This window comes from Crassostrea angulata, chromosome 7 (genome assembly GCF_025612915.1).
Source record: "Crassostrea angulata isolate pt1a10 chromosome 7, ASM2561291v2, whole genome shotgun sequence".
Lineage (NCBI taxonomy): Eukaryota > Metazoa > Mollusca > Bivalvia > Ostreida > Ostreidae > Magallana > Magallana angulata.
The window spans coordinates 23194054-23221737 of record NC_069117.1 but is presented as its reverse complement, the minus strand read 5'-3'; the positions used below and the strand labels follow the sequence as shown (position 1 = coordinate 23221737).

Genomic DNA, 27684 nt, shown 5'->3' with positions numbered 1-27684 from the left:
TATAAACTATTTAACACCCTTCGCTTAAAAAATAGATTGTTAATAAAAATGGTGCGTGCACTTTAGTGAAAGCTTAGAACTTCACTTCTACTTTAAGCTCTTTGACATTCAAGTTTGTGAATTTGGAATCTTTAAACAACCGGCGTTTTACGAGGATATTCTGAGCCTGCTGTGGTTAAGGTATGTGGCGCAGTCGGGCAAAACCAAACGACTCTCAAACACAGATCCTTTGGACCCATTTAGTTTTATCCTCTAATGAGATAAAACCAGCCAAATAAAAGAAGAATCTCTGTGTTTGGAGTGCGTGTATATATGTGAATTGATGTTGACAATGTTTACGTACATATTGTATTTGTAGAACCATTGGAATGTTGCTTGCTTTATCATTTATTGTTCCAAATATTTAACTGATTGCTTTATTACTTAATTCGGCCTTAAATATGTCACTAGAGAACCACTTGATCAATATTCTGATTTGATTTTATGTAATAAATAATTGTGGGTTGTTTGAAACTACATGTAGCAAAATGATATTTTCCCTCAAAATTATATTTCAGCTCGTTAATTGGAACGATTCGCCTTACAGAAATCATCCTTTATCAAACAATGAAACGAAAATCAGATAACATCTATCGTTCAGTTATTTTCTCCATTTATCAATCAATTTTCTCTACAGGTTTTATTAGCCCCCTACCGTCCGTCCGTCTGTCTGTCCCACTTCAGTTTTCCACACTTTTTTTCGTTATGCGTTTGAGGAATAATATGAAATTTGCTGAACAGCTTCAAAATGTCAAATTACAGATCAAGTTTACACTTTTGCAGCGTCTGGTTGACATTTTTTCGAGAAAATTAATATTTTTTTATTCCAATTTTTTATTGTTCGGGTTCGATATTCTGCATAATAGTGCATTGTTTTCACAATTTCCACAAACCGGTAGGGGACGTGTATTGCTTATGCAATACTCTCAGAATGCTTGTTTTAATTTGTTAATCAAATGTTGACAAATGCTATAATGAATATTGCATAATCGATAGCTAGACATTTATCACACAGAAATTTGAGGTTTCACGGTATGAATTTTAAATGATTTGTTGGTAGTAAAATTCTCTCTACATGTTGGGAATTCAAGAGAGTATATAATAAACCTTATTTGCTTTGTTGGTTTCCAATCTAATAACCACCGAAACCAATTTGTTTTGGACAGACAAGTTCAATTCCCAGTTGATACTCTATTATCTTAGTAACATCAACTGCGTCAAAATCAGAAAGGGGTTGTGCGAAGCATCCGCGCCTATTGTCAGAAGTTCAATAGAACCAATGGGTTCGTGTAAAAATGAAATGGATGTAAATAGGTTTACTAAAGTTTCGCAATTCATGTCGGTTGGTAATTCCAGCGCAACATATCGGCACACCACTGTCATCTTGACGCAAAATTGTATGACGATTGGATAGATAAATTACTCAGATCACACCCAGATTACACAGATAAAACTCTTTAAAGTACTCATCAGTCAAATATCATTCACGAATGAAATAAAACAGTATGACATGCAAGATGAAATACCGCACTCTGATGAAAGAGCTCCATTGAAATATAGCATTAGGTGAAAGTAATGAGTTTTATGAATATATATATTCTATTTTTAGACGGTGGCTATAAATAGCCACGGTCTACTGCTACGGTCCTGACCGGAAGAGTATTTCTCGCGGGGACCCTAGCGGATAACGAACGATAACTCTGTTAGGTACATGTATGCAGTGTTATACAGACAATGTTTTATCTACTTGTCGATTTCAGTATGAGAACTAATTTTAATCTTATCAGATATTTTAAGCATTATAGCTGCTAATTATTTTGTACATACATTTAAATAATGTATGAAATTGTGTTTTATTCTAAATGAGCCGTTACCCTATCTGCTTACGCGGAATTAATAATATACATTTATGGTACATTGTGAACGGTAATTTTGTTAACTAAACAGTTTCTGTCGAATTTTTTCACAATGAACTGAATAACGCAATTCGATGAGCGAAGTACAAATAATGACATTAATTCATATGCGCCCGTCCCTGCTAAATGTATTAGAAAATCTTTTCCATGGTTTGGGGGCATTTTTTCACTAACAGATAACATTAGTTACATATTTACGTAAACATCGCCCCGTTTGTTCTCAAATAAATTTTAACTCGCGAGTACAACTCTATTATGAACTTTCTTCGACATTTGTTTCAAAGTGTAAGCAGAAATACACACCGGTTAGAAAGTGTCATCACTTAACGCAATGCTACATCGGCCGTAGCGTATACATCCATGCTATATTTGCGATAAATAATGAAACATGAAGGCAAAAAAATGTGCTTCATAGATGACTCTAGAATTCTGCTGAGCTACAGAAATATAGCTTTCCGAAAATATTGCCGGGATTTGCGAACCCTAGATCTATTGTCTAGTACATGCAAAGAATAAAATCAAAGAAGATGGGTGAATAAGGCGTGTAAAAAGCCCATATGAGGAATGATTAGATACGGCAAAATTAAAATATCATTAAATCTGATACTTTAAAAAAAATAATTAAAAACAATGTATATTTAACGTAACATCGGGTTGTAATCTTTAAATATGTTAAATACTTGTAATATATTGATTTAAACTGGCGTATGCGTGTCAAAACCTCCTAATCGTGTAATTTTTATAACTTCAATGCATTTTCTTTCATAGAGTGGGTCTGAGCTCAATTTTTTTTTTTTACAGTCTTAATGTGGTTTAATGGAATTTAAACCGATTGAACTCAATAAAAATGTGAAGAGATGACCCACTACAGTTCAAAAATGTCATTTTGTAGCTCAACAATTGAACGTTTTAGAAATATAATACAAGTCCGTAAATCCGTGGTCATAGTCTCGTATAGCATTTAAACAACGCAATTGTGTTGTGAATGAAATGGCTCAGTGGTTAGAGCACCAGCCATTAGGAAACTTTATAGAACTTTAGATAAAGACATTGTGGAAGCAGAGGTACTTACTGTAATAAAACATATGAAAAACAACAAATCTCCTGGAAGCGATGGATATACTGCTGAATTTTTAAAAATTTTTTGGAAAGATTTAAAACATTTTGTTGTAAGAGCAATTAATTGTATTTTCTTCAAAAAGGAGCTCCCCATCTCACAAAGACTTGGTGTTATTTCATGCTTACCAAAAGGTGATAAGCCTAGACAATTTTTAAAAAATTGGCGACCAATTACTCTTTTAAATGTATTGTATAAAATTATTTCAGGATGTATAAGCTTGAGAATAAAAAAAGTCCTAGACTCGCTGATATCAGATACACAGTCTGGCTTTCTAAAGGGTAGATACATAGGGGAAAACACTAGATTTATCTATGATATAATGTCTTATACTGAATTTAAAAATATTCCAGGTCTTTTAGTTCTTATAGATTTTATATATAAAGTTCTAGAGTTTTTTGGTTTTGGAGACAATATTATACAGTGGATAAAGATTTTAAACACCAATTTTACGGCCACTATATTACAGAGTGGCTTTTTATCAAAACAATTTGATATACAGAGGGGTTGTAGACAAGGAGACCCTGTTGCTCCATATTTATTTATCCTATGTGCTGAGATCCTTGCAATGCTGATTAAGCAAAACAAGGACATAAAGGGTATTTGTATAAATAACAAAGAACACAAAATATCACAATATGCAGATGACACTTCACTAGTCCTTGATGGTTCACCTAAATCTCTTTTTGCAGCTTTAGATACAATTGATTTTTATTCTAGTTTTTCTGGCTTGAAGATAAATACTTGTAAGACAAAAATAATTTGGATTGGTTCCAAAAAATTTTCTGATCAAGTCTATCATCATACAAGATGGAAATTGGATTGGGGATCTACAACCTTTAATCTTTTAGGTATTCAGTTTTCAGTTGATCTTAAAGAAATTATAGATATTAATTTTGGGCTTCAAATCCCAAAAATTTCTGCACTCATTGAACAGCGGAAAAGAAGAATTCTTACTCCTATTGGCAGAGTTACTGTTATTAAAAGTTTGCTTATCCCAAAATTAAACCATTTATTTATTTCACTGCCTACTCCAAAAAGGGAGACAATTTTATACCTATATAAATGTATCTTTGAATTTTTGTGGAAATCTAAGGTAGATAAAGTTAAGAGATCAATTATAACACAATACTATTTTTCAGGGGGTATAAAAATGGTGGATATAAACAACTTTATTACAGCCCTTAAATGTTCATGGATAAAAAGGTTAACAAAATCATATAAACCTTGGATGGATATTTTTTACACCATCAATGGACATGATTTTTTACAGAAATTTATATATGATTTTGGAGACACTTTTGTATTGGAATGTCTACATAAAGAAAACAATGCTTTTTGGAAAGATGTTCTCTATTCTTGGTCATGTTATATAAAAACTATTAATAACCACCCAACCATTAAAGACAACATTTTAAATGTTCCAGTATGGTATAATTCCAATATAAAAGTAGCCAACAAAACAATCTTTTATAAATCCTGGTATAAAAGTGGGGTAAAGGTAGTGCAAGATTTTCTTGATGAGGATTGTAATGTTTTAGCTTTTGATGTATTTGAAACGCATATATAACCTCAATGACATATGTATTATGCAATATAATAGCATTACAACATCAATTTTTAAATATTTGAAACTATTATCTATTGACAGGAGTTCTGTAAAAAGAATTCCTAATCCATGTATGCCAGTTTTTTTGCAACCTGTTTTAATATCAGAAAAATGTACCAAAATTATTTACAACTATTTGAATGAGAAAGATGATGTACCAACTGCTATAAATAAATGGAGGACAGAAGTAACTCCATATGGTGTTGATGATATTTCAGTAAATGATGTTTTTAAGATTTGTTTTAAAACAACTCATGATTCTTCTGTTCAGTGGTTACAGTTTAGAATTTTACACAGAATTCTTCCAGTTGGGTATTACCTTAAAAAAATTAATATCAAGTCTTTAGACAGCTGTGGATTTTGTAAGAAAAATGTAGAAACCATAGTCCATGTTTTTTTTTCTTGTGATATTATACATACTCTGTGGAGTGAACTGAGTCTTCATATTTACAGAAAGACTTCTGAAAGGATTGGGTTTAATGTATTAAATATCATGTTCGGTGAAGCTCCATTAACATGTCATAACAAAGTTATCAATTATATTATTCTATCTATGAAACAATACTTATTTTCTTGTCTGATGTTGAACAAGGTGCCAACACTAATTGGTTTTCTTGGTCATTTAAAGATAAAATATAATGTTGAAAGATATGCTGCAATTCAAAGTTCTAAAGTGCATAAATTTGAAAAACAGTGGGATATTTGGAAAGAAATATTTGACTAATAACTTTTCTCTTTGTCTCTTATTTGTTTTATGTTTTGTTTTTTCTTTCTTGTGTATTATGAACTTTACAACAATTTTTTTCTTTTCCTGACTTTTTTGTTTTTTTTTGTTATTTGTTATTACTTTTTTTTTTCAAGCAAGTAACCACTGCTTAGCGCAATTAAAAAAAGTTTATTATTTAAAATATGAGTTGGTGTGTTTGTGTGTGGTTTTTGAGGGTGTAATTGTGTGTATGCTTGTATTTCAAAAAATAAATAAATTATAAAAAAAAAACTTTATAGAACTTGGGTTTTTAGGTTGTGGGTTCGATACCACCAAAACTTAAAGATTTATTATTTTTTTCTTATCTTTTTGAAATATTTCAAACTGAATATAGTTAGAAATTACCATTTTGTAAACTTGTATAATAACATATCAAATAAATTTATTTGAAAAATTGCTAAATTTGAAAGTGTATTTTACGACTAAACCAAAAGGGCAGTTTCGCCATCTTATCCCCCCATATTCTTTATATACACAGCTGTACGGTCAGAAAAACGTGCGTTCAGCTTGTTGTAAGTTTACCAGAAAAGTTTAATGTAACAAGTAATTTATGCGTGTTAAAGTGTACTGAGAAGCGATAAAATATACATGTGACTTTCCCGAATTCATTCAAATGATTTGAATAAATCTATAGCTAAATACAATAGAACAAATGTTTAAAACGTTGATTAATGAAACTGCCGCGACCGAATGTTGTATGATATTTTATTAAATTTTCATTCACTTTCGTTGTGAGCAAATGGAAATAATCCACTAAAGTCGAAGATAAAATATTGATTTACTCTTCTGTTTCATGATGACGTGCATTCCAAAAGCAATACCAGTTTTATGAAACAGGTTCTTGTAAACCCATTCCGTTTTCTTTACACGTAAATGTATTAACTGACTATGAGGAAAAAAAGCAAATGTAATGATCCACAAGACTGCAACTTTTTCCCCGTGAAGAAAATGAGGGAAAATGCTGTCGAGAGGGACAATTAACATACTATATATATATCCCCAAATAGTAAGTAAAAATAAGTATTTTATCATACCAAAGCTTTTTTGTTTTTTTTTTACTTTGAGCAATCTACAATATACTTAAAGCACAATAGTCCAATCCACACTTTTCAAAAGGTGTTCCCCTTTTCGGGGTCGACCCAAAGGTCAAAAGGGAAAAAACCAAAATTCCCCCTCTTCAAACAATCAAATATTTGGGTGTACTGTGATGAAATCGCTTTGGATTTGATTTATTCATTCAATATGTGGTGGCAACCATTCAAACGGGGTTTTAATGTCAACTGATATAGATACAAACATATTGATACAAAATATAGATACAATCTTCTATACGACAAAGACAACTGTGATAAATCTTTGGGTTTTTCCCAAAAGATGACGACCAAGAGTCACAGCATTTGTAAAGTGTAGAGTGAGATCAGAGCTACGATTTCCACAGAATTATCCATGTAGGAAACTCACGACCAGTTGTGCGAGTAAGCGTTAAGTATTAGTACATGTATGCGGTACTGGTCGCGGTTTTCGACAAAAATAATTATCATACATCACTCATTGTTACATGTAATATGCCACTTTGAAACGACGCCACCGTCTAACAGTACTTTCAGTACTTTGATTGATATATTTGACGTCGTCGTGTCAATAACTGCCGTCAGGTGAGCAGACAAATTGAATAACGCGTGTTAGCGCGTTATGATAATTTGTCTGCTCACCTGACGGCAGTTATTGACACGACGACGTCAAAAATAAATCAGTCAATACTATATTATCTTTGGTTTGTTGCACAGGGGCCAAGCCCGTTTTAACATTAATTTCAATGTAACCATAAATAAAGAAATGGGTCGAACTCTGACACAGATAAAAAAATACCAGCTCGCTTCAAAAGCCTAATAAATCAATTATTTTATAAAACACTTTCAATATGCATGTATTTTTTCAGAAAAGTAATGTCTAAGATACACTCATGCCGAATTTAATGTTGATGGGTCTTAAAATAGCGGAGATATACGTCATTATTCTCTCGAAGTCGCCAGTTTATTTTTACTCGGACATTTTACGGTCCAAGGCTCACGATGGGATTTTGCCTATGATAACAGCAGTATTGCAACAAGTCGAGAAACAATCGCACTTATCTTTTAAAATCTTACATCAAACGCACGCTACTTACATACAAAAACTCCGATAAAATTCCTTAATTACTCTCCAAACTGAACTTTTATTCTGCAGCCACATTGACTTCTGACAGGGCCAGCCACTTTGACGTCTTCGAGAAAGACTGATTCTGATTGGACTATCAGGAATATTAACCAATGAAATTGAGTTTAACATTTTCTATCACAATGGCCGGTCTGGTCAGAAGTTGATGTGGCTGCAGAATAAAAGCTAGAGGGGACGTTTCAAAGGGGAAATCTTGGGATTTATTCATACTATTGAATGAACATCGTTTGAACACAGAGGTATTTATAAATATAGAATAACTTTAGAAAATGTGTGGAATAAATATCATAGCACAGACTGTAGCTAGCTAGCATGTATTTTTCTTACATGTAGCTACATTGTAGCATTGAATTTTTATTTAAAATTTTGAAAACAAACTTTTTATAACATTTGAATAACTAATCAGTGCATGTATATAGATATACTCAGTAGACATGCCTACTCTGTATACCTACATATATGTATATATTATATAGGTATGCCTATTCGTGTATTAACCCTAGATTTATTGCGTCAGATGACTTCGTAAACCGTTAGATTACCTGATGGTCAGGTGTGGCAATATACATGTCTGTAACGTACAATACGTGTTGAAGTCGTGCAGTCGACGATTTATTCATTAATTTTATTTTTTTTAAAGAACAAGAGCGTACAAGGCCGTACTCAGGATTTTGAAATGGCATACGAAGATATAAAAAATCTTATGTATTTGAAACTGTGCATCAGTACATGTACAAGTATAATATAAAACTGCATTCTCTTACAAATACATAATATACAATAATGCATGCACTTGCTACTTATCCCCTTTGTTTTATTTGATGCTTTCTTAGCATTACAGCATGATCTCATATATGTGCTTGCGCTATTTTTATCCGACATTGTGTGTTCAGATTGTGAACATTACGTAATTGTTGTCATTATATCAAAGGTATTAGATATTTTTTTTCATAATAATCCAATATAAAAGCAAAACATTTCTCCTTTAAATCCATTCATTACTTTCCAAATGAAAGCTGAATACTATGATACTAGTAAATAACAACACATTGTGTGGAATTAGCAACGACACGCTGCAGCTATTTAATATTTGGCATATTAAATGTACACACACATAATTATGGCATAAAGTTGGATCACATGATTTATTTATTTTAATAAAACAATTTTGAAAATTTAAACTTTCCACTGTACGTGTCGTCCTAAACTGGTATTTAACACCCGAGTAATTCTTTATATAGCCTTGCTAATAAACCGGTTCTTAAGAACCAGGTGACACAAACAGGTATTCGAATGAAAACCTTATATATCCGGATAATTAATTCATTATTATACCAAGTAGAAATTGATTTCTGTCTAATTCGTCCCTCAAACGAAAGAAATCATATGTTTTACTTAGAAGCAAATGAATTAAAAATAAAACGCCGTATATACGATTCGAACACCCTCTCCATGGAGAAGGATGGACTACGAGCCTCCGCCTATCACACTGAGCTACGTTGACACATTAGAGTAGATGTGAATAAATTTAACTCTTTGACAATTATTAATAACGTAATACGTTTTTGCTGAAAATCACAAATTTGACCCAATATGGGTCTAGACTCCAGTTTAATTAAGCAATAATAAAAATCAATATAAACTTATTCTTTAAATAACAGTACCTTTAGGATGGAGTCAGGACCCATTCATACCTAATTTTGCAATTAAGAACAGTGAATGGTCCAAGATTTAGGCAAAAAACGGCGTGCAGCTTAATTTGGAAACCTATACTTGTCGTTTTAATAGAATGAAATCACAATATTGACTTCCGTCGTAAAATTTATAATGAAAACAATGCATACAAGTCAAAAATTAATATTCTAACTTGAATTGAAATTCTTTCGTCTTCATTGCTCCGAGTGGGGGATATACAACGCCTTGTACGCCCCTGTTCATTAAAATCAACTCAGTACAAGAGTTATGGCTATTTCAAATGTGTATGCACATATAGTTCATCAAAAGCTTCACAAAGATGATGTTATAGAATCTATTTGGTCAAACTGCAACAGAGCAGTGTAAGCAATTCTCTGAAAATATTCTCTGTTTTAAAATCCATAATTCATATAAAAAACCCCAAAACATGGATTTATACCTGAAGTGCTTAAAAAAAAAACTTGCGAATATTATAAACAGAAAGCATTAGAAGTTCTTTGCTTTGGTTGTTACAAATCATGTTCGCATATGCAAAAATATCAACTTACATCAAGAACCTAGTTTAGGGTTCGATCTATGGCATTTAACAGTCTTCATAACTGAAAAATAATCTTGCTGATGATCAAGAGCATAAACTTGCCTATGAGAATCATAGTATTTACAATGTCAATTATATGATATGCTTTAGTGTGTTATGAAGGTACATAAATTCTTGTTTCTTGTTTTTTCGTGCTTTTTTTCCGAATATTTAAAACAGTTTAGAGCGGTAAAACTGCCAATTACATGTATCCATGTGCGATAGATATTAGGCACTATATGTACTTACAGTTCAGATCATCTGTATTTATGTTTTTCTTTATTTATTTGAATAGCAGTTCTAAAATATCTCTGTTATCATTCACTCTTTAAAATGCCTCAGAAGAGCGATACCGAAAAGATCCTTTAAATAAATATGTTCTCAAATACTTGACTAGATTGTCTGCCTTTAAATTAAGAGTTTTAATCGCGTATGCATGTGCAAATGAGGATTAGTCTCAGTTCACCGCTGCACGGAGAAATTAATATATATCAGAAATTGCAATGCATTTCAGATGGTCAGTGAGAGCAACGATCGAAGAGGAGCTAATGGTTTTATTTCGAATGAGATGATCAATATGATAGACACCAGTGAGAAAATGGATGAAGCGCAAACCAAGAAAGACAAAACTTCGATTAGTGATGAGCTATGTTTGTTTGGGGAGAGTAGTTCAGTTCACGGTCTGAAATATGTGTCGGAGAGGTCTTCTCACTGTTTCAGAAGGTATGTCTCTTTTTAAAATGTTTTAGAGAGAGAGAGAGAGAGAGAGAGAGAGAGAGAGAATTTATTTAAAAATATTTTCTATCTGGATGGGAGTCAAGTTGGAAATCCAACTAATGACAATCTGCTGATAAAACTGCTGATTTGGCAGACACATGCCACTTTCATTAAAGGCGTTTACCTTCACAGTATGATAACTGTCTACAATATAGGTACACTTACATGTAAGAAGAATCAAAGTATTTGACATTGATTTTGGCAGGAGAAAACAACCATAACCTTGATTACCAGAACGGAAAAAATGGTTTACCCTACGATAAAGATATAACCTGATCTTTTTTATAATTGTGCCCTTTCTGTTAGTGCTATTTTAGAGAGAGAGAGAGAGAGAGAGAGAGAGAGAGAGAGAGAGAGAGAGAGAGAGAGAGAGAGAGAGAGAGGACCTCCCCTTCAGTCAGCAGACCAGAACCTAAATTATCCTACATTCATCTTAGAAAGATGTCTAAATAACGAGATCGTAATAATTACTATATAATAAAACATCAATTTAAGCTCTTTTAACAAGAAGCTCATAACAAGAGGCCCATGGGCCACATCGCTCACCTGAGGAACAATAGGTATGATAAAATCAGCTTAATGGAGTCATAATACAAACTATCTGGACAATGTACAATAATACATGTAGATCCTGTATAAATAAAATCCATTTTCCCCTGGATATTCTTATGTTTATAATCATTAGTCCCTTTTCTAACAAGATGATTTTATAGTCATATCATATGTTGAGTATTGCAGTTCTCAAAAAGATCCTTAACAATAGTTTATATATTAGATATAAACGTACATCAAACTCTGAACCTTCTCGGGAGGCCAAAGAATTGTCCTTGGGCCCAAGTCTTAACAATTATAAAGAAACATCTGGCTGATTAGTTTCTGAGAAGATTTTTAAAGATTTACCCTATATATTCCTTTGTTAAACTTTGACCCCCCCCCCCATTGTGGCCCCACCCTACCCCCGGGGGTCATGATTTTCACAACTATGAATCTAAACTACCTGAGGATGCTTTCACACAAGTTTCAGCTTTCCTGGCTGATTAGTTTCTGAGAAGAAGATTTTTAAAGATTTCTCTATATATTCCTATGTTAAACTTCGATCCCCCATTGTGGCCCCACCGTACCCCGGGGGTCATGATTTTCACAACTTTGAATCTACACTACCTGAGGATCCTTCCACACAAGTGTCAGCTTTCCTGGCCGTTTAGTTTCTGAGAAGAAGATTTTTAAAGATTTATTCTATATATATTCCTATGTAAAATTTCGATCCTTCATTGTGGCCCCACCCTACCTCCGGGGATCATGATTTTCACAAATTTGTATCTACATTACCTGATGATGCTTTCACACAAGTTTCAGCTTTCCTGGCTGATTAGTTTCTGAGGAGAAGATTTTTAAAGATTTACTCTTTATATTCATTTGTTAAACTTCGACCCCCAATTGTGGCCCCACCCTCAGGTGAGCTAAAAAGGTTAAGTTTACAATACAATAAGTTGTTATAGTTGGTTTAAGAAGAACAGACTTTGAAAATTTTCTTAATAAATATTGACAAATTTTTTACCTTTTTAAATTTTAGTTTTTAAGATCTGTGTACAAACATAGAATTGTGAGCAAATCTCTGTATCTTGCTTATAATTCGAAACTTAACACTCAAATATGGTTGGTAAATAGAAATTGTAAACAATTAAACACAAGAAACATGCACTACATGTATAACAAATAAAGAACACAATTTATTTTTCAAAATGAATCATATACATGTATATACCTACATATTTCCGTCAGCGATATCAAACTCTATTTAAACTGAATAAACTCGAGAAAATGCCGAGCATCTCAACAAAATTTATTGCATTAATCTACATGTACCATTACGCAAAAGATAATGCCGAATTACCGATAGAATGAATTGTATTTCAGTACCCCTATATCCGATTTTGCTTAATTTGCGCAGGTAAACAGTTAACTGTTTGATTTACCGAAGTCTCTGTTTGATTTGATACGTAAAAATCACGAAATACAGACGATAGTTTCCAGGTTACAAAGCATGATGAGAACGAAACGAAAATCAGAACAAGCTAACACCAACGTCATGTGTGAAAACTGTCAACACATTGAAATATTTAGCCTCAATTTACTTCACAAAATCGGCACCAATATATTTTGTATGTTTCAAAATTTCCCTTCATACGCGAACTGTTGCACAACAAGCAAATTCATCATAGTCAGATCGACCCTTTTTCGTATAATGTCATGGCTGCTTTAAACAAAGAACCTCGTTTTAGAAGTATGGAATCATTTTACCGGATGCCGAACCCGAAGCTATTAAACTGATTGAAACACGCCTTTCCTTTATTATTATTTTCGTAATAACTCAGAATTGAAACAGAATTACCACTTAATTTTTGCAATTTATATTTTCCTTCCCATAAGGATAATTTATGCTAAACTAGGTTGAATTTGCCTCGGTAGTTCTTGAGAAGAAGATTTTTAAAAATGCACCCCCCTTTTTCTACAGTTTCAAGGTTTTCTCCGCTTTGAATACAGATCAAACTTTTATTTCTGCAATTTATATTCGCCCTCCCATAAGGATGCTTTGTGCCAAATTTGGTTGAAATTGGATAAGCGGTTTTAGAGAAGAAGTTCAAAATGTAAAAAGTTTACAGACGGACAGACGGACAGACGGACGGACAGACGGACGGACGGACGGACGACGGACAAAATGTGATCAGAATAGCTCACTTGAGCTTTCAGCTCAGGTGAGCTAAAAAGTAATAATTTTATTTGAAATGCAAATTATACTCACATTATATCCGTTTATAAAAAACGTACATTTCCAGGTTATGTGGTACTCGTATAAAATTTTCATCAACTGAAGTCAAAAGTATTATTTAATTATCAAGCATAAATTCTGTAATACTGTAAATCAATTTCAAAAATTGCTCTGTCGGGTTTATTTGTAAAATTCAACAGAAATTAGAGACGAGCATGTACATTTCCAAAATTATGTTTTATGAAATTCAATATAATAAGAAATTTTGACTGAGCCTTAAAACTTGATTAACACATCGATATGACCTTCAAATATGCTATTAGCTTTGCAAAAATTAATCGCAATTTTAAAGCTTCAAATGTCATTGTGTGTGGGGGTGCGTGTGTGTGTGTGCCAATAACATATGTAGGCTGGGATATACTCTTTAATGAATCTGGCACCAGTGCAAAACATTAAACTTATCAGAACAAATCGCATTAACAGCGAGCTCATCCTAAACCTCATACAAGTAGGGATTGAATATCAGATAAATGGGTGTATCCTTTTATGGTTTTAATCATTGGACCAAGCTGGTAAAGGAAGGTTTCCCTCTACTGATAACTTTGGTTAAAAAGTAGATGGGAAATTTTAAACATTTAGGTTTAATAAGCCCAAATATATTATTTTGGAGCATTTAGGTCTTCTTTCTAATGATGTGGTATTATAATACCATAGCTATCACGATCTTATAATGTATTGATAGAGCCTTTATCGCGCATTGAGAAAACCACCAGGATGCGGCGCCGTCACACAACACCCCAACGAGCACGCTAACACAATTTCGTACAACGCGCTATCGCGCTGTCACAAATATAAAACAAACGCGCGGACACAATTTCGTTTATTATAATTTCATGTTAAATACTGATATCTGTTTGATATAGACGTAGTTCATAATCCGTTCTATTACCCTCAGTGTTAGCAACAAACTTGACAAAGGGGTAACACAACGAATTGTTACAGGCGCGTACATTATGCTTGTATGGTTCGCGGTAGAGTTCACGTCATTCCTATATAGAACACTAAAGTATCATTTCAAATTAAGACATTCATTATAATAAGATAAATACTTAGTAGGGCCTGTTTGGGAGGATAACAGTTGAAATTGAGACCATTGTCAACACCCGCTTTGCGTCTACTGACAATGGTTTTCTCGGGGTGTTTACAATTAAAATAATTTTGAATGCTTTCGATTTTAGACGCGAATATCCGTAAATAAAATGTTCGCAATTGTTCGACATAAAATAATGAATAATTGAATGTAATTTTTATCACTTGAGCAACTAAACATTGGAAAACCACATGACGTTAATAGGATTCGCGACGTTTCTTTGATCAAGCAATTAACTAAATGTATACTAGTTATCGTCTGATTAAATAAGTTTTAAAAAGTGTACCTGATTTCATTTGGTTGTTTACTCAACGTTATTCAACATCGGCAAGTTAATGTGAAGGCGGCAGGTGCATACCCATATGACCGTATAAACACATTTGTCGCTATGAACTTTTTCACACACAACGATTTGGAGAGGGTATATCGTGTTTAACTCGTCAGTACGTCTGTCTGTCTGTTCGTCCGTCCGTCAGCTATGTTATTGCCAACATATATCCTCTAAAACCCTTCAACAGAATTTCATAAAGTAGTATTTTTGAGGACATAATGTGCATAATGCGTAGATCTAAATATTTGCAGGGAATTCTGATTTTAAGTTCATTTTGCAATTTCGTCTTACATCTAACCAACTTACTTAAACAAGCTGAAATGTGAATTTCTGGCCTTTTAGACATTGTACAAGTTACATTCACGAGGTGACGTCCTTAATTTTCTTATGAACAGATTATACTTTACCCAGTATATTGTGAAAAGTCAAAACAAAAATGCATTAAAACAAAATCCAATTGATTACCTTTTAGTTTAAAAAGGGGTAACTTTACAAGTAAAAAATCTTGTAATATTTCATAATTCATAGACCATATAGGGTCATGATTTTGGTCAAATTTTATTTTGCTATTCATATTGTTTACATCGCTCAAGTCATGTAGAATAGAATCCCCTTTCCATAAACATGCTTTATACCAAGTTTCGTTAAATTTGGCGCATAAAAATACTTTGTACCAAGTTTTGTTAAATTTGGCGCAGTGTTCTTAGAGAAATCGAAAACGTGAAATTTTACAAACAGACGTACGGACGACAGACAACATGTGATCAGAAAAACTCACTTGCTACTTCGATTCAGGTGAACTTAATTAAAATGGAAAATTAAATGTTGACCAAAACTGAGACCCTGCACTTTTTGAACAATCTCAGTGTGAATACCATTTTGAAAATATTACTGAATGCTCATAACAATGTTAGCGCAATTTATAATAAATGACATTTTAATAAAAATTTTGGTGACCTAAACATTACCATTGTCAAAACCTTTATAGTTAGCATCTGGTATTCCAATGCCAGATAATATAATGAATTCAGTTTTGAGAAGAAAAAAAAACCCAAATTAATATGAGTAGAATTCAAATATTCCTAAAATTAAATACATATTAATCTTGCAATGTTTTGACGATGGTGAACTTCCAAACTTCCAAAGTTTCAATTCAAGTTAAGTTGTTGCTTTCAAACTGGACCAAAAGGTTTTTTGTGCAAATGAAGCAAAGTGGTGAAAAATTGATAAATACATTCCCAGGAACAATAAAATACATGCATGTTATTTTTGGTTTTTACGAAATTAACTATATTCTACTAAATTATTTACTTTACATGGAAATTGTTTTATCCATTTACTAAAACCTCGCATAAAATGATTCCAAAAAGGACAGACTGAAACATAACAAACTCATAATCAAATGTTATCGGATGTTTGGAAGCGATTTGGAGCCTTTTTCTTGGTATGAAATACAGAGCAGAGACGAATTAAACAATAAACGTATCATAATGATTTGTAAACAGATCTTACATTGATAATTACAACAACGTAGTTTTCTCCCAATAATATAAGTATGTGTATTATCCATTCCGTAATCAAATTCCATTAGATAAATAATTGATTTTTCGTTAGCAATTAAAGTTGCTTGGTTTCCGTGTCCTTTGGGAGCATAAAGACCACTAATTTTATCATATCGGTATCAATAGTTCAATTTAAAAATAACTTACAGCTATACTTCTGTTTTATATTGAATAAATGCAGTAAAATCAAATTGATTTTCACATCAAAAATACGTAATCAGCAAACAAGAACATAAAACGGTCTCAATTTAATTAAGTACATTAAACTACTGGTATATATAAAAGGGTTTAAATATAATTTACAGACATATCGTATTTTTACTCATTCCTCCGATTCAATGTTTTGCATATGTATTGTCTAATTTGGTTAATTGAAAGAGAGTTTGCAATTACTTCGTCAATATCTGTGGCGTGTTCAACAGAGCAAGCGCTCGCGAGCACTCGCTCTATTGAACACGGCTCTGCTCATAGTGAAAGTACAAGGTTACGAATTGAACTCAAACTGTTTACAATATATCTTTTAAAATTCTTTTTTTTTACCTTTGCTGTTTTCAATGCTTTGCAATGGTTTTTCTCGTGGGTTACCAAATTAAGGTGGCTCGACACACCAGTGCATTATTTGATGGATCGATAATCATATTTGAAATGTAATTATACAAAATGAGACCAATATTGGCTTTAAATTATTTTATATGATTTTTTGTAGTTTTTTTTAATCGAAACCGTAAACATTGTTTTAGCCGCAAACTGGGTATTTTAGAGCTACATATGTAAAAATTTGGTGTCAAAAGATGCACAATACAATTATCTATAAATAAATGTCAAAGACGGCCAAATAAAGTTAAAAATATTTACATATTTTTTAAACCCATGTATAAAATGTACAGCTCAACTGTTACTCAGATTAACAAATGTTAAGCAATTATATTTCAACAAGACATAGAAACGAAATTGTGAAATTCAAGGAAAATCGGAAAATCTTAGATTCAAACCGATCCCGATTGTAAAAAAACTGACCCCGTAAAAATCACTTTAAGTTGAAATATATCACAATCTTTAAAAAATTCCAGGTTATTTACTTTAAAATGATTTGTTTGTTTATTTATCTAATAATACATATCAATTTCTAAAAATAAGCTGCAGTATTTTTGTAAAATTGAAATTTTATATTAATTCTGATTTGGATCAGGTTTTTTTTAATCGTGATCCGTTCAAATTTCCAATATCAAAAATATAATTATCTAAAACTGTGCATTTATGTTTCGATTTCTTTGTAAAATATCATTGTATTAAAAGTGCTTTATGTGACTTTGTTATTCTTTGGATTTTATACATAGATTAAAAGGATATCAAAAATAATAATTTTAATTAATCAGAAATATTTTTTTAATTAAAAATTATAATATCGACCCGACTCTCTTTGGCTTGCTTTTATTGATAATCATATTACACATCAATTAAGGCTAAAATTAAACTCTCTAATACCCTGTTTGCAATCAAAACAATTTTTCCCATTTCACTGAACCAACCCCCCCCCCCCCAAAAAAAAAGAAACCCATAAGATAATTGAAAGCCAATATCAGTTTCGGTTTTGTGAAATCCTATATGAAATAGATACTTTATTAATCAATTAAATTAAATTAGGGTGTGTCGAGGAAACAATTTAGGCAATGTATATATATATATATATATATATATATATATATATATATATATATATATATATATATATATATATATATATAAAGAAAAAAAGCAACACTAACTGCAAAACATAAGCGCTTTCATTGTGTATATATATATATATATATATATATATATATATATATATATATATATAAAGATTTTTCAGAAAATATGTGGAAACATACATATTTGATCAGTTTTCGTCGTAAGTATTCACACATTACCTTCCCCTACAGGATTTTCTGGCTGCTGGTCATCCTGTGCTGCCTGGGGGTGTTGATTTACCAGATCGTGGACCGGGTCCGGTACTTCACCAGTAACCCGGTCACCGTCAATGTACAGGTCAACTATAACAGCACGCTAGTGTTCCCCGCCGTCACGATCTGTAACCAAAACGCATTCAAGTGAGTAACGTTAAGACGTACGTGTTCATGTATTGGCTTCTTGGAACCACTACAAGGCTATAGCTTTATGGTCGCCCAATATTCTGTCAAGAAGAGCCGAATAACGTTACAGCAAAATGCTTATATTTACAATTAGACGAGCAACATAGATACATGTATATGCATAGGTGAGTTATATTTACTCACAGCTATACCAATTTAGTACACGACAAAGAACTAAAAAAAGTTTTCGTTGAACCATATTAATTGAATGTTAGCTTATAGAGAACATTAAGAACATGGAAATATTAGATTCTGGGGAAAAAATCATCAATACCATTATTACACTAAAAGTGATCATGTATTAAGACAGACATTTAGAAAAACGGCTTTCTTGAGTAAATCACACCCATGCTTGCATTCTATGGTCTAGGGAGAGGGCCTTCAAAGTTTATGAACTTGTGTCTACTTTTAGACAATAAGATCTGTATAATGAATGTCTACAGGGCTACTTTGGCAGCGGAGAAGAAGCGATACAAATTGATAGAGGATATGTTTACAGAGCCCGAGAGTTTTAATTCTACCAGTCTGCAGAAAGACTTAGCTGAAAACATCACATTGGAGGAATTGTATTTACAAGGAGCACACAAAAGGGAAGATTTTATTTTCAGGTAATGGGCATGGAATGTAATACACGAGTACGGTATAACATGAACCATCACAGGATGTTTAATTTCCTATAGTCAGGATTTCGAGTATCTCCGCCAAATTAAGAGTGAAAAGGTGACGCATAAACCGCTAATGTATTAGAATTCTGAATTTATTACACGGTTCTCTCATGCTTTGTTATCTATAAAAAATCTTCTTTTATGAGCATTTAAAAAATACTGACAATAATCAAAGTAAATTAAGGAAATAAAAAAATAATAGTATTTTTGCTGGTTCTGATTTTCCATTCCGCTACATAATTGCACAAATACAAAGGAATGAAAATACTGCGGCTTGTAAGAAAATAAAAAAATTTTCTTGAGTTTATTTATTTTTAAGAGGCACTATTTTTTGAAATGCAGACTAAAACAATCAACTTGACTTCAATTTTCCTTTGCGTCTCTCACATTGTCATTCCTAATGTTTCTGATGGTAAAAAAAATCCAATAATACAGGTCTATTTAATTTTAAGACGCTCAATCTGGATGATTTTAAACGGCTTGCAAGCTTTTTAAGATTTTTAGATGATTTAAAATCCATAAGAGGATCACTACAGTTTATGAACTTGTGTTAGACCACCTTTAATTCAATAGGATATGTTGAATGTAAAGTCAGTAGGTCTACTTTGGCTGAAAATTCTTAAATAATGTATAGGAGGACTTTCTTTCAAAGACCTATGAAGGAAATAGATAAAATTTATATAAAACAATACTAGTAAATGTAATCTAAATATATGAATATCTAACTAGTTTTTGCCTTTCCTTTTGTATAACTTTGTCTTATGATGAAAGTCTAAACATATTTAAAGAAGTTCAAACATTTATACAGAAGTGTTGAAGATTCAGCTAAATTATTTAAATGTATTTGCATAATTTTCTTATCCAGCGTATATCTAATTCTAGATTTGCACGGTGTTTTAGAATGTAGAACTTATTTCATTAAGTGTTACTGTACTATAACTTAACAATTAAATGATAACTGGAATTGTATGGCATTGAATTATATTACATGTACAACAAAGAAAGGACTTCTTAAGTTTTTAAACTTGTGTCCAATCCTTTTGGCATTATTAGTCAATAAAATATGTTCAACTCAACGTCGTATGATTTGATTTTTCCAAGTTATATCGTTTTTACAAAGCTTTCTGAGACAATTATACCATATCTGAACCTATATTAGTACTAAGTCTTGTATACGTTACAAAAGTTCATTTCTTTAAAACGTCATTGATTTTAAATAGAGCAATCTGGATGGGAAAGACGATGAATCCTGATGATTTTGATCAGTTTGTCACAGACCACGGCGTGTGCTACACATTCAAAAGAAGTGAAACAGATGGAAAGGTTTCTTCTCCAGGTAAAAGAACACCAGAAAAGTAAATAACTGAAACCGAGAAAAATTCACTTGAAATGATACTAGTAAATTGAAAATCGATTTAATTTTATTGTCGGTTGATTGGTATCGTTACTGTATTGTCGCAAGCTGCTTTTTCAAATTAAGTGTACTAGTATTTAGTATTATGGCAGATATGTCTGTGACTTATTTATTTAATATATGTATTTATATTATGCGTATAAACCAATTTGTTTTGAGCTAATAAACTAAACTATGCTATAAAGTATTTAAAACAAAATACATAAACTCTCTGGTATCATATTACGCGAACAATAATACTGAATTGCGTTGAAGTCTCTTATGTTTTATTCCTTAAACAGGAATAATATTTGATTTATCACTTACCTTTTCATGTGCTGGATACAGGTATAGAAAATGGTCTGCGACTGACTCTCAATATAGAACAGTACGAGTACATGCCTGGCCCTCACGACGCCGCGGGGATAAAGATGCTCATCCACGACCACAGCGACATCCCCATGGTCCACGCCCTTGGTCAGGCCATTTCCCCGGGGTCGCGGGTGTTTGTGGGAATGAAGATCATAGAGGTGAGAAATGCATGTGCTCTGAGACATGAACAAGAAAAGAAACGATTATAGCTATTTAGTATACAGAAATGCAACATTTTCAATTGTTATACAGTAAAATCGGTCTTTAGTTACAATGTTGCAAATGAACCTGTAATTCAAATGAATATAATTCAGGAACTAAGTATTAGAATGCCTGATAACTTCTTTTCATTGAAAAAAATTGAAAAGGTAACAATTTTCTCTAAAAAATTCTAGTCTAGACAGTAAAACTTGTGTCCGATATTTCATTTTTAGATGTACATGTAGCATACCTTTTATTTTACCAAAAAATAAAAAAAAATTAACAGAGCTGTGCAAAATAACGATAAAGTTCTTATGGTAATTGTTGTGATTGTTTGCTTTAATCAAGTTAGAAAACCTACCAGAGCCCCATGGGAACTGTGAAGAGAAGACGTTAGAATACGTGGACACGTACACGTCCGAGGGATGCCGACTGGACTGTCTGACGAAGAGAGCGAAATCCGAATGTGGATGTCGCGCTCTGTACATGCCTCATAATAATGGTAAGCGGCGTAAGAACAATTAGAAAATAAAAAATTATGAACAAATTATTAAAGATATCTGGAATAATTGTCTGTAGTTCAAACAGGTTTTCTTTTCGTAAAGCTGAGACTAGCAAGCATAAAAGGTTGGTTTCGAATTTCTGCTGAAAATATGTAAACTTTTCCTTCCAAATTTCTCTAAACCACCATCTTATTTTTCTTATTCCTGTTTTTCGAAGAAATTAAAATTACAACTATAGATTAATATCTGAATATCAAACATATTGTTATATAGTAAATATCTGGTTAAATCAGTAATTTTATCTATATGAAGCTATCATTCCACCAACGGCTTGATCGTTTGCTTGATCTTGCAAGTCGATTTTCATATAAGTCATCGAATGGTGCTGTGCATATCAGCTCTGTATGAAGATATGGGAAAATGTTCAAATTTAAAAAAACAAAATATTTGGATATTTTATTTCCTAAATACAAGTATTTAAAACTTTCAGGCAGATCTGATGATCAATTTGTTGACCATCCAGCCTCCGTAAGATTCATAATAAACTCATTCAAGCTATCTTGCCTCAGGAGATTTTTACCGTCCAAAGATGATTAAGTATTATTTTTAAACTATATCTATACTATTGTATTTTGGAAAGAAACATTGATAGCAATATAGTGAATATATGTTTTCTTTCTCACTAGCTTCTAGAAAAACTCTATCAAAGGATTCAATAATATGTTGGTTATTGTTAACTCGTATCAAACATGAGCAAAAATGGAAACATTTACTTGAGTTGAATTACACATTTACTGGGATATCAGAATATTAAGAAACTTTCACTGTACAAAAGACAGTAAGCTGCTGTGGCTAGAATACTAGTACTTGTATATCATTTGAAATACCTTAGTTGAGGCTAAGCACTTTATACATTGAAATTGACTTTTTAAAAATAAAATCTCAGCACAAATAGTGACCACGGTATGTTCAGGAGCAAAATGGTGCAAATTTGTTGCTTAAACGTAGTCTAACCTTTTTTTGATATTGATGCAGTATACCATCCAGAGTTGCACATCTCGAGCAAATATACGTTAATTTGTGTTTTTTTGTTTCTTTTGATAGGAGACCCTCCAGTATGCACTCTGAAACAATACTACGATTGTCTGAAAGAAGTTATTGGTGAGTTTTGCACAACAAAACTCTTTTCTGACCAAATTACTCTCTTGACAGTCAATCATATATATTTCAACTATCACATCTATCAAGAAAGTTTGAGTGAGGTAAGAGGTTTTCTTTGATAATAAAGCTCTGTACTTGAAGCTAGCCCTATGTTTCATTTTATAGTTACATGAACCATGAAAGTTTTTCAGGACAGAATTTTTTACAACATTCAAACATGCATTAACCTTATCCAACATCCAAGATCATTAGCACAGATTCAGCATCCAAGCATGTGCAGTGCTTCAGTATCACAAGATGATTCGTATATCCAAACTTCGTAAAGATTATTAATACTAATTATAACTAAGATTTTTCTATCAAAGGGCACCTGCTTCAAAAACTATCATTAGCTCCAAATACACATTAATCTCACCCAGCATCCATAACCTAGGGCTTACTTTAAGCATTCAAGCATGTCAAGACGTCAAGTGCATAATTATCATATGACGCATCATCCATGCAAGTTTGGTTATGATAGGACTAGTAGTAACCAAGAAATGCATATTAAAGGGCTACTGCTCCAAAAACTTTAATCTGTTCCAAAAACCTTAACATCCTCCAGCATCTGAAATTCATGGTCCAGATTCAGCATTCAGGTCTTTAAAGTCCATAAGTAGGACCATGCACCATCTATGCAAGTTTGGTGAAGGTAATAACTTAGATACAGGATCTGCTCCAAAAACTTTTACTTAGTAATCCAGACGACTAAGGGGGGGGGGGGGGGGCATTAGTCACCCTCGACTTCGTCTCGGTGAGCTAAAAATGGCGCATTATGGGACCATATTGATTAAGTTATCTTATATTTCTAGATCTTCCTTACATCTTATACTTAGCTATTTGTTCCAAGGAAATTATTATAGACTTAATATTTCCATGATTTATATTAATATATATTTTACAGAAAGGTTCCCGACCCTTTACTACAAAATATGTTCCTGTCCGGTGTCATGTAACTTCCGGCTGTTTGAGACAGACCTGTCATATGGTACAACGTCGGACTACAATCTGAGGAAGTACTTGTCGTCAAACGACACGACTAAATTTGCTCAAGACCTTCTAAACGCCACTGAAGTCACCTCCAGATACGAGGACACCAAGCTTTCGGTGGTGCAGGATTTTTACTCGACTCTAACTAATGATACCGAAAAAATATCAAATGTGCATGAACGCCTGGTCACCTTGGTGGACGGACTCATTAATGCCACAGATGTGGTTTACCAAGACATGAAAAACCATTACGACTTTAAAGATTTTTTGTATAAATATCAAATTTATATAATGCAGAAAAATTTTATGAGAGCTCGAGATGCAATGGAAGAGCGCCATATACATATAGTTCCTTTAGCGTATACAGAATTTATATTACTGATCGAGAAATCCATACGAAAACTTGCCGATACGCAGTTTCCGAATGACACGTCACGTCTTGTTATCTATGGAAACCTGAACGATAAAATAGACAGTCGGTTGGAAATTACTGAGCGAGTTATTGCCAATTACACGTCGTTAAGAGATGCTTACATTGCAGGCCAGAAAATTTTTAACTACAAGTATATGGACATTCCAAGGGCTCACAATAACCCAGCAACACCAAAAAAATTGATTCAAGATTCTGTTAATCATAACTCGTACGCTAACAAATCAACCGTACAGTTTGAAAGCTTCATCAATAAATCAGTTGTTACGTTAAACTTGTGCAAGGATTTGGCGGGAATCGCGTACGCTAGTTATACCGTGAAGGAGGCCGACTTATGGCTCTGTGTTGAGGATTATCGTCATGCCATGCGTAATTGGATGTATGCACGAAGTTTGTTTTATTATGAAATCGTTGAAAGGCCCGAACGGATACTTCAAGAGAGACTTGAGAACTTTGAATCATTGTGGACTGAATTTCAGTTGATGTTTCAAAATATCAATCAGAGTTTGTATTCAATACGCTCGGAAAATACGGACTTTGGCTCAAATATACTCACATCGATAGAAAATTCTAATCGCCAACTTGAGCAGTACCTTGTTGCAAATGCCACAAAATTATCTTTATCAGAAGACTTTTTGTCAAACACTACAGAAGATGTTCTTTCCAAATTAACTCTGTATTTTCAAATTTTGAAAACAAGACAGACAACTCTTACAGACTGGATTTCCCGATTACAGTCAAGTGCTGGTGACATATGGCAAAACATATTAAATGACGAAGATTCGTACGATTATTATACATATATAAACAAAAATGAATATTTAAAGAACTTTACGGAAATTGAATCCGATTTAAAATCCAATTTTAGTACGATTCTTGATGACGTAAAATTTACAGATGTGATCGACGGTCAAGATGGCCAACTCCTTTCTACTTTCAATAATATTATTGCTCACATGAAAGAGTTTCAGGAAGCGCTCAAAGTAGATAGCGATTTTATAAGGTATGCCTAGTATAACACATCTGTAATGTACATGTATACTATGTAAAAAATTAAAAATCTTTATTTTTAAGAATTACCTTTTCTTTCAGGGACAATTTACTGCAAATAAACATCTTTTATCGAGAGATGAGCTACGAGAAAATAGATCAACAAATTGCTTACGACATGTTTTCCTTGTGGTGTAAGTAAACTTTTCAGACATTTTTTGTTCAAAAAACATCAATGAAAAAGTCGCATTGATTCAGTTAAATTATCAATGGAAGTTAGAGAAAATCCATCCCTATAAATTTCGCATATAAATTTAAAAGTGTGTATATCCTTAAAACCTATAATAATGAGTTTATATGTAAACATTTACATTATCATAATACAAACCATGCACCACTCTAAATTTTTTTCGTCATAGAGGGGGTTCGGGTGAGGTAATTTCACTTCAAAAGTTTAAATTTTCACGCCCCAACTGGCATCCTCTATAATCTCGTCCTCTATATTTTTTAAATTTGATTTTTTGTGGAAGGGTGGTGGGTGAGAGATGGTACCTTTTCACGGCTTTGAATTTGAATTGACTTCATATGTATGTGTCACAGGGGCCAAGCCCGTTTTAACATTAATTTCAGTGTAACCATAAATCCTTTGGTTTTTTTGCACTGGAAATTTTGCTGAATGCTCCACAAGTGTATATTAACAGACGGGTATATTTATTTATGGTTACATTGAAATTAATGTTAAAACGGGCTTGGCCCCTGTGGTATGTGTATGCACTTATGATACCTAGCACTAATGTAATATCTATATACATATTTTTTTCACAGGCGATATCGGCGGAACAATGGGGTTATTTTTAGGAGCAAGCTTTCTGTCAATTCTGGAAATTGCAGACTTTGTTTTACATAGAGTTGTGCAACGGAAGGTGACACACAGGATTGATGACAAAAAGATGTGACCGAGTCATTAAATTGCTGGGAAAATGCATCAATGCATTCTTTGTCATTCAAATGGATATACTGAGCTTTATCAAACATAATAAAATGTGTGCTTGGAAAGGATAAGAAATTTGAAAATCAAATGAAACCGATAAAATCATTTAAGATGGTATGGGACACCTGTCGATATTAATGTGGATAAACGTACATTATAATCATAATATTTCTACCGGTTTAGAATTTTCAAATTAACAACATTTGTCCAAAAAGATAGATTACGTTTTAAACAATTTTGGAAAGGTAAGATATTTAAAATTTCCAGCTGAATTCGAACTCATGACTTACAGGTTCTTTGTGAATGCTTTAACCCATTGCGCTACGCTGTTAGGTGACCATATTTGGACAGGAAATATCTACAACATTAGATAATGATTTTATTGTTTATGGAGGTGCCCCATACCACATTAGAAGTGAAACATCCTTGATGTGATGTTGAACACTGTCTAAAACAAATAAAGGAACACCATCGATCCTTAGCTCCATTCCGTGTTCTGATAAATCCATCTGATCAGACGTCCAGTTGCAATTGCATGAAGTAATTCAGTACGTTTACATTTTGGTAGACACTAGTAGTAAAAACTAAAAGAAAGACTTTCAATAGACCAAATTTAAGAATTTTTCTCCCAAACAACTGGAACTGGTAGAATAGATGTTGTCACTTGGCCATCCTGCCACCATTGACCATTGTTACAGAAACCTGTATCACGAACAGTGCCAGTTGACAATTTCTTTATTTCATCAGAAACAATAATGCATGTAACAAAATCTGGATATGACAAAATAAAATAATGAAATAAATCTGATAACAGTACCACTTTTTCAAATTTTAGACTAGAAAACTATATGTTAACAAAAATGGCCCAAAGAATTTTTGTAAAAACCAATCAATACATTGCTACAGCAAAATATTATTTATTTAATTCAAAATTATCATAATCTGATTTTTACTCATGTGAAGTACAAATGTAACTACCTATTAGAAATATTTGAAATGTGGAAATTATGAGTAGCCTATACAATGATTTAAAGCATTTTAAAGCTCTTTACTCAACATTTAGACTGAGGCCATTGATGATCTTAATAAATGATAATTTTTCTATAATGAAATAAAATTTAGGCGCAATTAAACCTGCAACTGCTTTAATCATAAGAAATAGAAAATAAAACGGCTAACTTTTTCTAGTGCACTGAGAATGTAACATACTAGTTATAACCGAGCTATCTACTCTAGAAAACACAGAATGCAAAATTATGGACCAAATTTGTGTAACAGTCTCATCTACATT

General features: G+C 32.7%; 1 protein-coding gene across 1 annotated transcript; it reads left to right on the top strand.

Annotated features, from left to right (window-relative positions):
* The first annotated feature begins 34 nt into the window (after nt 1-34).
* On the top strand, nt 35-26387 carry LOC128192939 (uncharacterized). Its single transcript, XM_052866039.1, has 11 exons — nt 35-180; nt 10451-10659; nt 18449-18616; nt 19102-19266; nt 20544-20659; nt 21065-21246; nt 21638-21791; nt 22897-22953; nt 23897-25415; nt 25505-25596; nt 26228-26387. The coding sequence occupies exons 2-11, from the start codon at nt 10451-10453 to the stop codon at nt 26356-26358; spliced, it is 2793 nt and encodes a 930-aa protein (XP_052721999.1). The 5' UTR covers nt 35-180; the 3' UTR covers nt 26359-26387.
* The last annotated feature ends 1297 nt before the right edge of the window (nt 26388-27684 follow it).